The sequence below is a fragment of the Blennius ocellaris genome, assembly GCF_963422515.1.
Source record: "Blennius ocellaris genome assembly, chromosome: 3".
Taxonomy (NCBI): Eukaryota; Metazoa; Chordata; class Actinopteri; order Blenniiformes; family Blenniidae; genus Blennius; species Blennius ocellaris.
Window position 1 is genome coordinate 26,836,970 of NC_137652.1, and position 19,752 is coordinate 26,856,721.

Consider the following 19,752-nt stretch of genomic DNA (forward strand, 5'->3'; position numbering starts at 1 on the left):
AGTGGGAAAAATACAAAATAACTCCCACTGGAGAAGTAGAATATTTTCAAAGAGCAACAAGAACACATCAATAGTGCATCAAAATGAAAATCCAATTTATTAATGATGGATTCATTTAAAACAACTCGGTAGAGCGCAGACCTTCGCCAACGCCACATTTGTTACCGAGTTAGCATCGCTAGCATGACAGCCATTAGCTCATATCAATGCTAACTGGGGAGCTCAGGTCACAAAGTCACTGTGTGAAACCTTGAGCAGGGAGCATCTCCATGGCAACAGAGACTGATCTCCCCCATGAGGTGCCTCTCCCATCCGCTTTGTATGGGGAAAACATTTTCGCAGTTTTGGGGGGATTTATTTGGAATCAGTTTGTCGTTTACGTGTGAAAATCTAATCGATTGGTCCTTGGATGATGACAAATCATCCATGAAATTTTCAAACAATTCGGCTGAGTAGTTTTTGCAAAAATTTTGTAAAGTACGTACACATGCAAAGAACCTATATAAACATATATGTTTTAATATAGGTTTTGATATAGGTTTTTAATATATGTGACATATAAATGTGGCCGTTTTCCTATATTATATGTACATATATGCACATCTATACGTGTGCATATATACACCTATATGTTCTTCTTGCATAATTGTTTTTTAGTTAGTTCTTAGTTATTGCCTTGATAATGTATGACAGTGGCCAAAGTGAGATATGGGCTATATACAGTATATGTGGAAATAAAGAAGCAGTACAGGAGACCTATATGGCCTGTATATTCACATATATGCGCCTCAATTTTGCCTATATGTGACATATATACACATATATGCAGCATATAAGTGCAAATAAATTGCCTCTAGGTTTCATATACGCATATAAACTGGTTGGCGAAGGTAAAGAAAAAACAAATATGAAGTTAAAATGTAAGGCCTGTCATTTATCGGCAGATTAATCGTGTTTTTTGACGTTCTCGCGGTTTCCTGGCGTCATGCTAATGCGCCCAATTTGAAACGAGAACTCCCCGACTGGTTACTTTCCAAGATCCCGGCTTCATCAGCGCTCCATTGCTTCTTCTGTATCTTTAGTGAATCAAACTCAAAGGGCTTCATTGACTCTGTTCTTTTCCACCCGTCACTCGACGCTCACATTATTCAGCTCAGGGTTGCAGAGTCTGATATCACATTCTGGTGCTAATTACAATGTCTTAATGGCCTTTTCAGCAGCACTTTCATGTCTCATTGATGCAACCACTTGCTGAACAGCCACGCTGAGGAAATTAGACAAGAGAGCCAGATTAGACATGAATAAACTGCCTTTTAACTACCACAGATTTTTGAGTGATTTTTTTTATTTTATTTTTTTTATTTGTCTTCAACTGTGAATACCCAGCCCTCTTCATGGTACACCGGTTTCCCTGCTTGTGGATAATAAATCACTCGCTGGTTCTGGCTCTACTTCAGAGCAACAGCTGATGCTGCCGTGTCTGGATCTCACAAGCTTCTTGGTAAATTAACTTTCACCATCAAGGGGCCACCATTTCTGCTAAAGACCACACTGAGCGCCTCAATTTCCAGAATAAATGAGACAAGCGCCGCTTTTTTAACACGGTGTCATTAGACGGAGGGGGAGACGAGGCAAGAGGGATGAAGAAAATCAGGGCGTAATGAGGAAGGAAAAGGAGGCGGGAAAAAAGCTGCCGAGATGCGTGAAGCGACATTAACAGACACAAAGGGAGCCTGAAGATATGCAATAAACACACGTACGCAAAATATTCATTCAAGCAACGTTTACTTTAATCTTTTATGACTGCTGGTCCGGGCCAGATTATTCTATTAAAACCTGTGAGGACTTTAAAAAAAAAGTAATTATATCGGAAAAGAATCACCGGTGAAGCTTTGAAGGTAATAATTTACTTTTTTTTTTTGCCCGGCTATTAAAGTCAGCAACAATTAAGCGGGGGAACATCCTTCCCTGTGAGCTGGTTCGTCTCACACCGACGTGGTCCCATCAGGGGGTTTATGTTTATGCCCACTGCTCACAAGATGGACCTTCACTTTTATATTTGTGGAAAGCCAATAACAACACAATTATCTCGATGCAGTTTTATGGACAAAAAAAAAAAAAGCAACCAAACAATCCAAGCAGTCTAAACCGAGAGCAGCGTCACTAGAAAACGGTCCAGTGAGGCCTGAGAGCTGAAAGCTCTGCCTCCCATTTCTACACTGCAAAAAGTCAAATCTAGGCAAGATATAATTTCTTAAATTAAGTGAAAATTGTGCTTGTTTTTGACTAATTTTTGCTTAAAACAAAATTGTCCACCAAGATTATTATTCTAGTTTTAAGATGATTATTACTTTATTTTCTCGTCAGCGAGAATGGTCTTGGCGTTGAGTATTAAAAACTAGTTATAAGTACTGTTTGCCTTAAAACAAGCATTTTTTCTCATTTTAAGATGACTGACCACTGAACTAGCATTTCATTAGCCCAATCTTATTTTAAGGTTTAAAAATAATAACACATGAAAATAAGACTTGTTTTGAGTCCAAAAATGTTATTTTCAAGACACTGGGTCATATGGGGGCTAGAATTATTTTCTTATTTTTGAAAACCTTGTCAAGTAAAATTTTCTTGTTCTGTTGGCAGAGAATTTTGCTCATTTTAAGTATTAATTTTCTTGTTTTAGTATTTTTTTTTGGAGGAATTTTCAGTGTTCTCTTCGAAAACCGAAGAACCTCCAGTTTAAGTTTGAAAGGAGGATTTTTAAACTCTATTCTACATTTAAAAGATAGATTTATTAATTATTTCAGGTGTCTTTTATTGTCACAGCAGACTCGTTGTCAAAATGACTTTTTGCTCGGCTAAAACGACTTAAGGTTCATAAAATGGCTGAATTGGCTTTTAAAACAAAAAAACTAAACAAAACAGGTCCAAAAACTTTAAAAATCTCCTAAAAAATAGTAGGAATGAAATCTCAATGCAACATAATCACAGGAGATATTTATTTTGAAGGAGACATGTTCTGTGGCTCCATGTGAATTTTATTTACTGGAAAGTGTGAAATTTGCCAAAAAAGGTTGCAAACTTCCAGTATAAACCCGTCACTGCAGCTAAAACGGCCCGGACTGCTGAAACGCTTTTGATCTGGACCCGACGGCTGCAAGAAGTGCAAATTGCGAGTTGAAAGTCCTCAAAACGACCCGCGTTGCAAAATGAGCAAAAACACCGGATTTTTTTTAAAGTGAAAATGTATCTTTTATTGGTACCATACATTAATTATCAAGGGCAGAAACTAACCAAATCAAAAAAATATATATCAAACGATGATTTTTCTACAGGGTTTGGAGAAGGTACAAGTCACCATTCGAATGCAGACGCTGCTGGAATCGACCGTAACAAACTGGAAATGTACAAAACAATGACGGGAGCTTCAGCTGCTTCCAGTAGACTTTACAGACTCGGCGTTGCTACCAAAGATACTGAACGTAATGTTAAGCTGGTAAAGGAGATGTTGTGCTGTGGAGGACGGGATGAGGACCGAAACTTGAATTTAAAAAGATGGGTTGGGTTTTTTTCTTCTTTTTTTTCGTTTGTAGCCAGTGACGACACATTAAAAGTCACCGGCTAACTAAAGTTCAGCGGAACACATTCAATTGACATCAAGTTAAAATCCACAAAAAAATCGTGATGAGGGAGAAAATAAAAATCTAAAAAATAAAATCACTTTCCCGACAGATGAAACGTATGAGTGAGATTATGAATCTTTCCAAAAATAAATAAAAAAAAAATAAAAAAAGAAGGAAAACTGAAAGAGTATAATCATCTCTCCATGGTGTCGTTGTACCCCGGCGGGGGGGAGGGGTGGGGGGGTTGTAATTTAATTTACACAAGTTTTAAAAAAGAGGAAGGAGGAAAGAGCAGGTCGGGGAGGTCGAGGGGACGGGTTCATGAGTGTTTTTCTCCTTTTTCCTATTTTTGTTTCTTTACATTAGATTGGGATGGCTTTAGGTAAATCTAAGTAAGAATACATTTTATTACAGTCAGACAGAACTTTGCTACTACCTTAAATATACAAGCACAAATACACAAAATTCAAATCTCCAAAAGAACCAAAAAAAAAAAAAAAAAAAGATAAAATAAAAACATCCACACTAAATTATTTCTCTTTTATAAACATAAAAGATAAAAACAATATATTTTAGAGGGGAGGGAGGTTAAAAGTCCTGTGTTGCTCCTTGGTCTGTAGCTTTTCAGTATTGGTAGAAAATAAAAAAGTAACAATTGAAATGAAGGCGTTTAATACAAATTAAAAAACATTCTAGGGAAATATATACTGTATAAAAACTCTTAAAATGTGTAACTGTGTGTGTGTGTATGTGTGTGTGTGTGTGTTGTAAATGCTCTCTGAAGACTGCATTCAGTGTAGTCTGCTCAGAGATGGCTCAGACACTAGGGGGGATCCTTCAATTGAGAGTGTGTGTGTGTGTGTGTGTTGGTGTGTGTGTGTTGGTGTGTGTGTGTGTAGTTTCCCTAGTGCCACATTTCAGCTCTCCTACGAGTGTGTTCATTCATTTCAATGGTTTTATGGTTCGACTCTGAATTCTGGTCCGTCGCTTCAGCGCAGCAACGGTTAAACTCACACTGCCTCTCGTCTCCTCTCACACACACACACACACACACACACACACACACACACACACACACACACACACACACACACACACACACACACACACACACACACACACACACACACACACACACACACACACACACACACACACACACACACACACACACACACACACACACACACACACACACACACACACACACACACACACACACACACACACGGAGAGCGCGGACCAGAAAGGAGAGTCGTTCTCGGAGGACGGCCACGCGAGTTGTTCCTAAACGCCTGGCCGCCATCTTGGAGCCCCCCGGTGGCCGGCGCCCCCCCCCCCCCCCGGACTTCAGTACGGATCATTTGGTGCGCTCTGCTCTGCTCTGGCCTGGATTCAACCCCTCCCTCCTGCTTGGGGGCCTCTTCCCACGCCACTGTCCAGATTGTAGATTTGCCGAAGCAGTTGGGCGGTTTGGTGTGTGTGATGAGGAGAAGAGACACGGTGCCTAAATACCAGGAAGTCACAGCGATCATGACCAACTTCCTCTAGCTCAGTGAGACGCCCCCCCCCCCCCCCCCCGGCGGTCCGGCCCGGCGCGACAGTGGTGTTGGACTGGAGAGCAGATGACGGGGCGGTTACTGTTGCAGTCGGGGCGGGGGCGGGGGCCGAGGCGTGTCGGGGGAGGGGGGGGGGGGGAGGAGGAGGAGGAGGGGGTGTGTGTTGAGGTTTGCGGGCTCTGGGCTCTACTGTGATGCCTGTGAGGTGGGGTTGTCGCTCTTGCTCTCCTGGCTGGACGGGGCCTTGTTGTTCCAGGGCGAGTTGGAGCCCAGCGCCGGGGAGTTGTTGAAGCTGTCCTCGTCGTCGATGCCGTTGGCCGCGTCGAACTGCGTGTTCTCCAGCCGCGTGATCAGACGCTCGTCCTCGTCGCCAAACTCCCCTCCCATCAGCGTGGGCTCGCCCACCACCATCACATCCTGCAGGGGGACAGACACACCCGTTACAACCCAGAAGCCCCCCCCCCCCCCCCCCCCCCCCCCCCCCCCCGAGTGCTGGAATCACACCAACTTGTGATGTGCTGATCTCAGACCAGGGGAAGGAGAACGTTTACTCAGCAGGTCAGAGATGATTGTGTCGACTTCCACCGGCTGGGCAGTGGCACCGCCTATACTGTTCATCATATTCTCTCCTGGTTTAAGCTGCTCTCATTGTCGACCCCCTGCTCCTTCCTCTATATTGCTTGGTTTGTAGGTATTGCGACGGGTGCCCGTCCGCTATGCTGCTGCGATATTGCAATTTCTCACTTGTGGGACTAGAACATAAGTAATCGTAAGACTAAAATAAAAAAAATTAAAAAAATTAAAAAAGTGTAAAACCAAACAGGAGAAGACAAATCATATCACATGAACCCATCGTATGACAGGAATGGTTCTTACAGCCTACAGAAGCCTCACTTATCCCCCCCCCCCCCAAAAAGGTCACCAACACAACATCAACAGTTTCATGTTTTGCTTTGCAACCAATATCCCTCATGGAAGATGTGTATTTTGTCTCCTCCACAGCTGCTTTGCAGGAACTGTACGAGACGTGCAATGACCCTGAAGAGTCACTTTTTATGACCTCGTGTTTGTTCTGCTGCTTCTTTTGATTTATTCTACTTCAAACTGTCAAACTTGCAGTTTTAACGGGTGGTATTATTTACGTGCTCGTACTGTTATGACAGGCTCACTGTAAAAGAGGTAAACTTGTCAAATTGGAAGTTTGAAAGGTCGGTTTTAACGACGTTTTGGTATTTTAATGAACTTGTGATTTAATCCTACCATCAACAAAACACCAAAAACTAGCATTTGTTTGTGAAGACTTTGTCTCTGATGACTTTGAGAGAAGCTAAAGGTCTTTCCTGCTCTCGTGACGTGAATCAGTTCGTCTCTGTTGGGGTGCAGTGGCCGAGGACTGCCACAGGGTGGCACTGCTGTACTCACCGGAACTTGGCTGGACAGAGGGAAGCCGCTGCCGGGGCTCTTCTTTTTGTTGTTGTTGTTGTTATTGGTTCCTCCTCCTCCGCTGATGGTGCTGCCGCCTGACATCTTGCGCTTCCGCCGTTTGTTCGGCGCCTGTCTCGATGGCTCAGCTGCACAGGAGGAACACGGCAAGCGAGTTTAAGCGCGGGATCCCCCGGGGATTTAGGTCTTTCAGACACGCGTGTGTGTGTGTGTGTGTGTGTGTGTGTGTGTGTGTGTGTGTGTGTGTGTGTGTGTGTGTGTGTTTGGCCTACCGGGTGGTGCCACCATCCTCTGCCATTTCTGGAAGAGGCAGGTCTTGAGGCAGTCTCTGGGGCTGAGGCTGTACGTCTTGTGTCTGGACATCAGCTCTTGCATGGGCTCCAGAATCACACACAGCTGGGAAAAGAAACACAAGGTCGGGTTATGTAAGATCACTGGACGAGGTCGCCGCAGTTTGTTTGTCTCGCTCGGCCAGTTCCTGCCGACGAGGGACCTCACAGGAACGGTTTGGAACGGCGTGATTCATCCAAACTTGTGTTTATGTGCATTCAAAATAGAGTGTGTGAGGAGCACACACTGTGAAAACAGGGGACATCATCACAGCTCCACGAAGTCAGACAGCTTCCGTGCCGAGCAGAAACATTAACGTTTGGAAGTCATGCAACTAACCGTGATGCCAGTGGCGGCAGTTTGAAACAGAACAGGCTGAACGTGATCGACTCGTGTGAAGAAGAGGAGAAGCATATTTAAGAAGGGATTTACAGCCATTACTTCTTTAGTCTAATCAATTCTAAGAATCCGTTGGAGCCTGTGACGTGTTAGTGACAAACAGCTCATCACAAAACACTGAAGGACACTTTGTGAAGAAGAAACTCGATAAGGGAAAGGCCTCTCGTTAAGAAGGACCATCCCAGATGAAACACTAAATTAGTTAAAAATGAAAACACTTAATGGGAATAATTGTTTCTATTGTGTATTCCAGCTGAATGGAGTCACTTTCAATGTTGGCAGCGTGCACAGCAGACGGACTACAAACAGCAATGGCCACGATTTGATGCGAGCCACTAATCCTCACAAAGACAAGCCACATCTGTGCAGCCAGCGGTTCTTTGTTTACATGGTGCAGATTAGCTTTGTGGACAGTTCATGAATAAGTTGCACATCTGTGCGTCAGACCTGGATCTGAGCTGGTGTGGCTCCACGGAACGTATCAGAAATAGCTTCTTTTTTATTTTATTTTATTACCCTTATTTCAACTCATCATTTTGCTTTATCAGGCAACAAGCAAAAAGACGACAATGTCTGATCATCTCAACAGGCAGAGCACGAACAGCAATGTGGATATTAGGAGAATAAATGGCTGATGGCTGTTGAGTGAAACGCAATTAACAAGATGATGAGATGGAATAAATCACTTGTGAGGTTTTTAGTGAAGAGAGATGATAAAATTCTATGGCCGGGACACAGATTCTGAATAATGACGGCACTATTCATTTTGACAAGATGAAGTCGTCATAAACAAAATGACTGAACTGGCAGTTTTATTTCCCTTTGTGTAACGCTTGTAGCAACACAAGATACAATCAATATGAGCGCAGGCTCATTAAAAAATTGTCAAGTACTTTAGGCCGCAGTTGGCGAAGTCTGAAAACAGTCACTTATTTGGATGCACCCGATGAAAGTGCAAGTCAATGTTCATTGATCATAATCTGTGTTGGACGTGAGAAGCAGTATGTTACAAGTACTGGTCCTCCTGGGCATCATTCTGGTTCTTGTGTATCTTTGTCTGATGGAGGTGGTTCACATTGTTGTTCTTGACATCACAGACGAGGCTCTGAGCTGAGGTTCCTATTCAACGGTTCATGTAATCGTATCAATCTGAAGATAACTTCACCAGTCAGGCCACAGGCAGGAACCAATACGTCAACACATCCTTTCATTTTTACTGGGATGAGCTGGTTTTCATTCTGTGATTCCTTGTTTTCTAGGATTCAACAATATGTTTAAAGAGAACATTTTCAATTATCAGCACTTGTGATGAGAAAGAGAAGTGAGTTTTTTCTCTCTCTTTATGACATAAGTTTTGAATTTTAAAGCTTTCTCACAAAAAAAATGTATTGTATATGTTTCGCTCCCTCTCTCTCTCCCAAGATCTAGACCAGGGGTGTCAAACACGCGGCCCGGGGGCCAGAACCGGCCGACCAGACGATCTAATCCGGCCGCCATGTGATTTTTGAAGTGTGAAGTATAAATCTGAAAACTGACAGAGGCTGATCTAAAAACACCAGATTGGCAAAAATGACATTGGTCAGAATTTGACCCCCGACATTAATGTATCTGTGGAGGTCACATGACACAACACCTTTCACAATAAAACAACGAGTCCAATTTATGTGAAGTGATACTTTAGACATGTAAACTCAAAACAATTTCCAGATGATGACAAATTGTTTTAATCCTGAATAAAAATATGATATCCAGATACAGGTGACGGAGGTTTTTTTTTTTTGCAAATATAATAATATCTGATTTCCTTTAATATGTATATTTCAGAATAGACTGGCGAATTCTTGCAGTTACAAAAGGATCAAAAGAAGTAAAGACTTTGTATTTGTCTGTATCTGCAGTTTAACATGTGATGTTTGACTTGTTGGGCCTCCAGAGGTCAGATCAGGGTGGATGTGGCCCCTCAACTAAAATGAGTTTGACACCCCTGATCTAGGCCATGGCTTCATCACCAAAATTAATAAATAACTCTCAGAAGTACATCAGCGTCCACCATCACCATAGGAACGATTCGATGGTGACAGAAACGTTGCGCACTGATCAAACGGTGAAATGCTGCTTACTCGGAGGTAGTTGAGGGTGGAGTTCGACAGGCCACATCTTGTGATGTTTTTGGACAGCTGGTCCAGCATCTGTGGGTCCTGGGCCTGGGACGTCAACAGAACACGGTTAATAAAACCAGCCGACACGCCGACTGTGCGGGGATTCCCCGTTTCCCTGCTGCTGTACTCACGTGCATGGCCAGTATACTGCGAGGGATGAGTTCACGGTGTTGCCTGATGCTGAAGTGCCACGTCTTTATCCTCATCATGTCGTCAAACATAAACTCCAGGTACAAGCGGCCTTCTACACACACCTGCACAAGTTAAAGAGGCCGGCGTCAGGTTTTTACACACACACACACGCACACGCACACGCACACAAAAGGCATCCAAGAGCACCTAAGCAAACACACCTGTGTGAACATGGGCTTTCCATTCTGAGTGACCATGGTGCACTGATCACAGTCCAGAGAGACAAAGTTATTGTGAAAGGACTCCTTGGGATGTTTCAGCACGTAGTAGAGCTCAGTGGCACCGCCTTCAAATATACTCCGGAAGTACCTCGGGATTAACGTCCGGCCAATTGCTGGGGAGCGAAGACGAAAAGGACCGTTACACCAAGATCAGAAGGTCGTAGAGGAGATATAGTGCCGGGTGGCACTGTGAGAAAAACATCATCAGGAATTGTACATTTTCATTCTAAATATAGCAATATATATAAAAGAGCCAATCAATTAAGTACTTTGCACAGTAACAGGTGAGGTATTTATTTGAAATCTCAGCTCAGGCTTTAGATGATAAAATAATAAAGCAATAATTCCTGTGTATTCATGCTTTATCTCGTTAATTTTTGCTGAACATTGAACATCAGTCTCTAAAACCATACAAGTGTTCATCTTTGTGATGCAATACTCATATCAGCAGTCATGGCAGGTTAAAAAGCTGCATCTCAAATGCTCCAGGTGGAGGAAGGAGAACGAAGATATCCTGAGCCAAACTATCCAGACAGGAGATCTGTGCGAGGAACACACGTCCACGATCCACAAACAGGGTTTTAAACGTTTAATGGCCGTTTCAAGCCACAAGATTTCAATGCTTTTATTTTAGGAAATAAAATGTATGCAGTTCTGTTGCACATGAGCATGGGAAATAAAGGACTGCTGGTCATCAGTGTTGCTTTACACCACTGGCTGTCTAACACAAGGACAGAAGACACAATGGACACAACGCAACACCGAGATCCGAGCTGAGACATCAGCATCCGAATGCTACTGTTGGAGGAGAAGTTAGAATTTTTTTTTGACATTTCACTGAATTTTGCAGCAGAAAGTTTCATTAAAATTGGCTTTACATTGAGATTGGAGTCATTTTCAGTCGGAATTGCTTGGTTATGTGAAAATAGATGTTTGAAAAATGAAAAATAAACGCTACAGTTTAAATTTTATAAGTTATTCTGGCACTATTTCACCGGTCAAACTCTAAATGTTCCCTTTGAGAGGCAGCGTGAACCAAATCATGTACATGTGTAATCAGAGCCAAACACATTTAAAATACTTTGCATGTGAAAAGTTGATTGTTGGCATTAAACAACCGAGCCCGAGCTTTGAATGAACGAGGCCTGTTTCCCACTTGTTTATTGTTCTTACTGTAGCGTTTGGGTCCATCCTCCAGACAGAACGTGATGGTCAACATGGCATCGTCCTCAAAGAACTCTGTAGTAAATGCATCCCACCACAGGTTGTCACACTCCTGCGTGCCGAAGTAGAGAGAGAGAGAGAGAGAGAGAGAATCAGTTACCATGACGTCTGGACGCGTGTTGGCGTGGAGGTGTGTGCACACAAACCTCTGTCCAGTTCTGTAGCCGTTTGTTGAGCTCAAATATTCTGTAGTCTGTCTGGTTACCATATGGCGTGTGCCTCCTGAAGACCACAAGTAAAAGACAGAAGGAACGGTCAACGAAAAGCTCCTTTTTCCCATAAAGAGCATCCCGCCTGCAGTGGGTTCACGGCTCTCAAGTCGCTTTCATTTCAAGAGCTTTGCGGCAACATGCTTCAGCCAATTTAAAGCATCGAGTGTAAAATGTCTGTTTCACTGGGATAGCACGTTTTCTCACAATCTTATCTTTGTTTGAGTTATTGCCCTCTTCACACCAGCTGAAGATAAAGAAATATACAAGCCGTCTTACCCTATTCCTGGCTCCAGGTATGTGGGAGGGTACATTGGAGTGGGACTGAAAGAAACCAGAGACGGGGGCGTTATTACACTGGGCTCCGGTGCTAATTTGCCCTCCTCCAGGAAGCTAGTGTGCCTCTAACGGCCCTGGGACGCGGGCCAAACACGCCACAAATTGGATGATACAAGGAACCGGTAAATAACACGTCGCGGATACACGGGCACATCTCCCAACTGCCGGCAGCTGCCACGTTTACTGCGGCAGGACAAGTGCGGGAACACAAAACGCACTTGAGCGGAGTGTGACCTCTGACCTTCAAGAGCAGCACTCGTCAAATCAGCGGCGGCGCCGAGCATCGGGGTGACGGCGCACCGCAGCAGTGCACGGTGGAGCTTAATGGGCATCTATCTACCTGAATGATGTGTCGCCTTAACTGCGGCACAATAAACATCACGCCGCGCTATTTTTCCAAGGGCGGTCGGATCAACCTTCACAAAGATAATGAGACCGCTGGCGCTAACATATCTGCGTTGCCTGTCGGGAAGTTCCCAGAAGAGTTTTAACAACGGAAAATGTGTCAAACGTCTGAAGCACAATCTGACTGGTTACATTATACAGCCTTGCATAAAAGCCATTATCACCACGGCACCTGAAGCCTTGTTTGAACAACTTTTCAGGTGAAAATGCGTCACTGTTGTGTTTCTCTTCCAGACGTTTTGTGCTAAAACTGCAGCGTTTTAATGCAAGATGTCAAAGATGAGGTCAGAAACGCTGAAAACGCTGCAGTGTTCATTTTGGGCCACTAGTGGGCACTGTTGTTTGTTGTTGTAATGAAACCACTGCGCTTGTGCAGAGAACAATATGCTATAAACAATAACAACTGGAGTACACAGACAGACCACCAAATTGGATTGTTATTACTGTGACTGGCTATGATAAAACTAAATACTGGGAGAAAATGGACTTGAGGCAAAAGATGTTTCTTATTGTCCATCTATTGAGCATGTGCAGAAGAACTAGTTACTATGGCAGCTGCATTCCTGACACCTGCATGGAGACAGACACGGGCGTGTTCAGAAAGTTGGGTTTGTGGTCTGTTCACACCGAAGTGTGAACGGACACCCAGAACTCAACAGAGGTTTTTGCATTTTCACTTGAAAAACGTTGTGTAAGCAGTCCCCGAGTCGCATGGAAAGCATAGATTAATCAAAAGTTCATTAACCCGGCCACTTTTAACCCAGGGTAGCAGGTTGTGGCTCTGAATGCAGAGCTGGAAAGTCACAAAGTTGTGGAGCGGAGTGCGTGTCAAGGTTTAAATGATGGGAGAATGAAAAACAGTGTGGTTGTCTTCAGAGCGAGACTCCCTGTAAAATGCTTCAAATTAAATGTTTCAAATTAAAAAAACGAGCTATTCGACAGGACAAGCATGCAGTCAGTAGTAAACCATGACAGAACGTCAAGTTTTAAACGTTCAGTTGTAAAGCTGATGGGGAAATCGTGAGGGCAGGTAGTTATTTAGAGCTGACGGAGGCTTTGTGTGAAATACAGAATGTCAACATGACCTGGATGACTCAGTATCGTCACAAAAAAAATCTAAAAAATCTGATGTTTATGACGTCGTCTGTGCTCAACAAGTTCCAGATTCGACTCATCAGTCAGATGAAGATACAAAATACAAATTTGAGCTCCAATGTGCCCACATCACTTTGTACAGCTATAAAAAGCAAGAGACTAAAGGTTATTGTACATCCAAACATCTTGAACCCACTATCTTTCAAAGAACTTGGGAACCTCCTGGACACAAGCAAACCGTTACTCTGCAATTTGAATTTAAATGCGGCTCGGCTTATTGTCTTCCAAACTGCTCACAGCTGTTGACGGCACAGACTCAACAACCTCCACAACGTTTCTGACAAAAGTGCACGAAGCAGCTCCGAAGTAATGATGCAAACAAAGGACAACAATGACATCCCAGCCCTCCAAACCACACAGAAAACAGAAAACTCACCCCACGTCTCTGTCCAGCATGGTGCCGGGGTGGAAAGGGGGGAAAGTGCTACCGTTGGGGGGCTCCTTAGGGGAGTACAGCTTGAATGACTTGGAGGAACAGCCTGGAAAGAAGTGAGGACAAATATTAGAAAAACACAAACGAAACGCTTAATTCAAAAGGTATAAAAGAAGGTTAGAAAAGTTAGGTTATGAGAGGTTTTGAGACTGAAGATTAATCCGATTCAGACACGCATAATGTGCAAAATTTTAAAACAAACATCAAATTTACCCAGAGAAGTTCTCACTGATGCTAAAACCTTAGAGTGCTGACCCGGGTAAAGCCGGGTAACTTAATTTAACGGACAAAAACAAAAGGTGCTGCTGCCTAAACAACCGGAAATGACCTGAATTGGTTTGGCTTGGCTGCATATATTGACAGGTTCACCCCAGGAGCAGCAATCCTGAGAAAATGAAAAAGAAGATGAGGAAGGAGCTGTCGGCTCTCCTCAAACACAATCTGCCGCCCTCCATCTACTCTGCATAAATTCGCTATAAAATATCCAACGCCAACAAGCCAATATGGAGTCCACACACATAAAAACACAAATTGATGGCTCTCGCCGGCACACACAGCTCCACTCTTGCTGCCACTCTAATTGCCCGGCTCTCCTATAAAGGCCATCCAGGCGTGGCGGCCTGGGGTCGTGACCCCTGCTGTCACCATGGTGAGGCCCCGCCTCTTTAATGTCTCTGCATATTAAACACATCTCCGGGCCGGTGTGTGTGCGTGCTTGTGTGGGTGTGTAAGAAAGACGTACAACCACAAACTGTTTGTGCCCCAGGGACAAAGCAGGGAAGTTCAATTTAAGATGAACTCTGAAACAATCAAAGCACTAACCGCAATGGCATCAGAATATTTCAGAACAATATAAACTTGCAGCCAAACCTGCTCATAAGACAATGTATTTATTTATTGAGGCAACTCACAGACGTCACGCTGCAAGTTGCTGGAAGACTTTCTCTGGTGTTTTGGAAGCAAGCATGTGCTTAAAAAGACAACTTTGTACATGTTTCTAGACTTTAAACCTTTTACTAACTTTGATGTTACTTGATAGTCAATTCCCTCTTTGTGTTGTCAGTTTTAATTTTCAAGATCACTTATTGACTTCTTTGTCCATTGCTGTTAGCTTGTACAGCACTAAAGAGGGCTGAAGCTGCTGTACAAATAAACTCTGATTGATCGACAGGGGTCACAGTGATAAATATCATGTTAATTTTTTAAAAGAATCAGCCACCTGTACAAGGCTCTATTGAAAATCAATCTCCTCTTCAATCACAGCAGCTCATATTGAAGTGGATGAATTATATGATAACAGGTTTTTCTTTTTAATCTGGTCTTTACTGTGTGAGAAACAAGGGTTAAGGGCTGCCATAGCGGTTACAGACGTTCTCTGATTTATTTACCTTCACAACACCAAAGTTTTCCATCAAGAGGAGAGCAGATCTACAACACAAGGTCTTAATGTTCTCAACGGGAAGAGGCTATAAAACATCCATCGCTCCGTTTGAAGCGCTGCCTTGATTGGAGTAAAAACAAGCTGTTTACTACGCCGGCCGGCAACACTGTGCTAAAGGCTGGATGCACCGCCAGAAGATTGATAAATAAATAAATAATCAATGGTTATGTGTCCATTAGTTGTTGAGAGCTCCATTAGCTCCTCTCCTCTCCTGTTAGCGGTTAATGACAGGCAGTCACAATCACATCAGCTGGGCTCCACTTCCTCCACCGGGAATCATGTTCCTCTCTCTTACAAGCAAACACAAGTCACTATATACATAACACGTACTAAACATGCACATATCCTCTCGCCTGATTCAAAAATCTGAGACCTGCTTTGAAAGCTGCAGAACACGCTCACAATGGAATACTTTTACATTGAGAGAAAAGTTCGGGGAAATCGATCAGAACGCATCATGTGAAACATCAGCAGCTCCTTACTCTTTGACAGTGTGTTGAACACTGGATGTAAGAATGTTACATCATCCCAAACTCACTGTGATAAGTGTGAAAACCTCCATCATATCACATCTACGCCTCACTACAACCAGTCCTGTCTGAAAAGCAACACACTCAGGGCAATCCTATTTACAACAGAAACTCAAACCTTTATGTTACTCATCAAGATATTAAATCATTCTGCACCCTTTCATGAAGACAACCATGAACCTGGCTTTGATTAAAATCCCACTACAAAATCACCTGTCAAATCTAGACCGGATTATCCCATAGACACTTAACATTCATTAAAACTTGTTTTTTTTAATCTGCACGTCAATTTTCATGCATTTTAATGAATGGGATAAGGTTTCACAAATAAGATACTGTGATTTCAATCATATTTAGTATTTCTAGATTCATTCTTTATATATTTGACAGGTGATGAAAGTGGGCTGTTTATTATTCATCTGGTTTGATGTGGTCTAAACAGGTTTTTCCAGCTAAACGACGTATTATAATTAATCCTTAGTATTTTCGTGAGATAATCTCCAGGTCGAAGTGCATCGTCTCGTCTTTTATTATATTCTCTCATAGCATCACTAATATTTCACAAATGTGACAGTGGATTTCACCAGATTTAAAAGCTCTAGTCAAAACAAGCTTTTTGGGAACATTACATCAGCAGAAAAACCGGATCATCTGTCGTTGTAACTTCGGTTAAGTTGAGTTGTTTTTTTTCCTCTCTTCAGACGTGAAGGTACATTTCAGCATTATGTCTCCACACACTCAGATCCAGGCAGTTTTTTTTAAAGAAGTGTCCTCTGAATTGTGGGGGAACCTGTGGTGGCTGTGGACCGTGGTGCCAAACGGGATATAAACCACGGCAGCCTCTGCTCACATCAACACAACAACAACAACAGCAGCAACTTTTATACACGATTCTAGCTCCATTTGACTTTTACGAGACAGATCTGTGACATTAGCAGCTGACGGGACAAACGGCAAAAGCAGATTTTGAAGTGGGGCTGAACCTTACAAAGGCAATTAGAACGCGCATACTGCTAGCAGGTAGCCGCTAGCTCGCCTTTGACGTGGAAAATAAACAACATTTCCGGGGATTTTCGGGGGGTGTTAACCCGGGTTTGAGCAAACCACGAAGTAATACGAGCATAGGCAGAATAGTGTGGATACCCTTCGCTTCTTTAACTCCTCCGGAGTTCACAACACAGCTGTGTGGGCCTGCAGCAGCGGCTAACTGGAGCTAGCCGCAAACAGTTAAGCACTTAGCCTCGCTGCTAACGCCTTTAGCCTTAAATCCCGTTTCACCGAGAGGAAAAGAAAAAAACCAAAAACCTGGAGAAATTAAAGCCGCGGCGCTTCGGAGAGCCTCGTTTTTTAATCGCCGGGGGCGGCGAGGCGTTGCACTGGGGAAGTGAGTGTGTTGGGGGTGTTTTTCTTTCTGGGAGGGGGTTTAAAAAGCGAGGCTTTACCTGCGGAGAAGTCCAATGAGAAAATCGCTGTTTACAGATCCGTGATGATAGACGGGGGTTGTACGCTCCGTGCGTAAAGAGCGATAGGCCCGCTCGACGGCGGCTGCTGGCTGGACGCAGCGTCGCCTCACAATACGTCCCCCCTCGCCGGGATCAATAAAAATAAAAAAAAAAAAAAATCCTCCTCAAACCGACACACCGACGCGGAATCACGCCGAAATTGCGGGAGTCGGTTGGTTATGTTTTGTCCCGCATGAGGCCTTGTCAGTGGGCTGAAGCCTGCTGTGGGTTTACATACGGACCCCGATGAGCCCTTTGTTCACGGGAGGACATGAACAATAGCTGTAGGCCCTCCTCCTCCTCCTCTCCCTCTCCCTCTGCAATGCATTTGCTCCTCTCTCCTGCCCAGCACCGCCAGTCGCCCTCTCTCTCTCTCTCTCTCTCTCTCTCTCTCTTCCTCTCTCTACCCCTCTCTCTCTCCTCTTCCTCCTCCTCCCCCACTAATGCACAACTGCACATAAAGGTTGTCTGGTAAGCATTTTTCCCTTCCTCCTCTCTGCATCCCATCCCATCCTTGTAACTGACACAGATGGGAATTGGCCTAATGCAGCCGAGTGGAAGTGTGTGGAAAACAAAGATCATGTCGACTGCAAAGTGGTTTTCGCGTTCGTCTAATTAGTGCACATCATATTGCTGCAAACAACTGAGCTGGAGACAGTGACAGGCAGCACCAGGTCAGGGAGGCTGAACTCATCCTCCCCCCTCTCTCTGCAAGGGAGTAATACCTAAAGTAGTGATGCAGCTAGAAATGATCCGGCTCATGTTGGTAAGCGCAAACTAAACTTTCAAAAGTTTTGCAAGTTAACTCCTCTTCAGCAAGAAAAAAACAACTGTTACACTGAAGTCACAGTCTTTTTGAATTTTCTTCAATTTTTTTTTTTTTGGGTGGGGGGGATAAATGTGACACTGGTGTTTGGGAAAGTTGAGACAAAAGTTGAACGGCCCTCAAACCACCATGCATACACAGTAGGAAGCCATTCAATCATTGCAATCTTCTCCTTATGTTCCAGAGAATTACAGTTGTATTTATATTGTACCTTCAGTATATCTTTCAGCTGTTTGCGAACCAGCTTTCTCGAACTCTTTCATTTCTTATTTCAAATACACAGAAATGATTACCGGTTGACTAGAAAATAATTTATTTTATTCATCCCAAATATAAATACACACCAAAAAAAAGCTTAAAATTATTGCTAAAAATATTGAGATTAAATGTCTGCTTTTCATTGTATTTTCTTAGATTGCAGCATCTAAAATATTTAATATTTAATAAATCCATTATTCTATTGTCGTGCATCCTCTGCAGCTCTGTTGCAACTATTTACTGTGCAAACAGGCATGTTATGCATTTCTTGCAATGTAATCTACCAATATTCAATTCGTCTTATCGTCCACTTTATTCAAGTCGGGCTTGAAGTCAAGACAAACATAGACAAACGGACACATCCACGTTTTTTTGGGGAGGAAACTGGACTAAATGGACAAAACGCACACAAGGAGAACCTGTAAACTTTGCAGCACAAGTCCCTCAAGCCTGGACGTTTTCTCATCGGCCAATGTTTACTTCCATTCCTGTCGTCGGTAATCCTACGAAAATATATCGATTTTGACTTCGTCCAAATGAAAAAACACACTTTTTTCTATTCTTGAAAACTGGGGAGCATAAACACATTTATGAGCCTTGAATATTTTTCACTGATCTGTTATAAAGTTTCACTGTCTATCGCGTCAAACTTCTAGATCTACAAGTTGACAAAATAATGGGAGAATTTGTCTCTAATGGAGCATCAGCCTTTCAGCGGTACGACTCAAGGCAGGACGAGGGTTTCTGTATGAATTCTCTTCTCCTCATTTTGTAAAGGGACACTCTTCTTATAGTGTTTTATCAGATGCAATTTCCCCTGAAGATTGTGATCTTTGAGCCTGGTCGAGGAGACGAGTTGATAAGATTCCACTTTCTGAGACATTTTTGCCCGAACCGTTTCATATTGTCATTTTTCAAATCTGCCATTTATGGCGGCAGGCCAACCTGACGTGGATTAAGTAGGATGGTTTCACTGGTCACACCACAATTTACCCAAAGAGTCGTGTCGTAGAATCACAAGATACCCCCTTTTTTTTTTTTCCTTTTTAATTCTATTGATTGCAGAACAACTTGTAGCATTGAAAACAACTGTTCTTATGAAGAAATTCCCTTTTATCTTGCAGTACGATGGTCCTTTATTGTGTTACTGGAGTCTGGCCTTTCACATTTCCCAATGCCACGTGATGCAATGCGCGGCCGCTCCATCAGTCAAAAGCAGATTAAGATCCCAAAACAAAGCAATGGCATGAAGATAAAACACTGGCGTTGTTTACAATTAAATGTGCCTTTGACTTTATACAATCAACTGTCTCTGAAGTGGGACAGTAAATCCACTAATATTGGGAATCTCTTATTTTGCCACTCTCCTTCTGCACACACACACACACACACACGACGCTCACACACACAAAAGCACTAAGCCAAAAGGAGAATCCCACCGGCTTGTAAATCTGCTTAAATCGCCTCAAATTATAATCAGATATTCAGATCACAGCCAGCGAGATTC

The 19,752-nt window shown here is 43.2% G+C and overlaps 1 protein-coding gene across 9 annotated transcripts in view; it reads right to left on the reverse strand.

Moving 5' to 3' along the window:
- Window positions 1–4,982: 4,982 nt before the first annotated feature.
- The window catches only part of ldb1b (LIM-domain binding 1b), a 31,806-nt gene continuing 17,036 nt past the window's right edge, over window positions 4,983–19,752 (reverse strand). For 3 of the 9 annotated variants that reach the window (XM_080494312.1, XM_080494311.1, XM_080494310.1), the window contains 10 exons: window positions 13,632–13,734; window positions 11,636–11,680; window positions 11,294–11,369; window positions 11,097–11,199; window positions 9,864–10,036; window positions 9,642–9,764; window positions 9,472–9,555; window positions 6,895–7,018; window positions 6,602–6,750; window positions 4,983–5,596 (listed from right to left, as the gene is read on the reverse strand). In XM_080494312.1, coding sequence (XP_080350438.1) covers window positions 5,366–5,596; window positions 6,602–6,750; window positions 6,895–7,018; window positions 9,472–9,555; window positions 9,642–9,764; window positions 9,864–10,036; window positions 11,097–11,199; window positions 11,294–11,369; window positions 11,636–11,680; window positions 13,632–13,734 — 1,211 coding nt within the window. In that variant the 3' untranslated portion in view covers window positions 4,983–5,365. Of the gene's footprint in view, window positions 5,597–6,601; window positions 6,751–6,894; window positions 7,019–9,471; window positions 9,556–9,641; window positions 9,765–9,863; window positions 10,037–11,096; window positions 11,200–11,293; window positions 11,370–11,635; window positions 11,681–13,631; window positions 13,735–13,901; window positions 13,953–16,802; window positions 16,921–17,101; window positions 17,457–19,752 lie in introns of those variants that run through there. The other 6 variants (XM_080494314.1, XM_080494313.1, XM_080494315.1 and 3 more) reach the window with 5 other exon arrangements.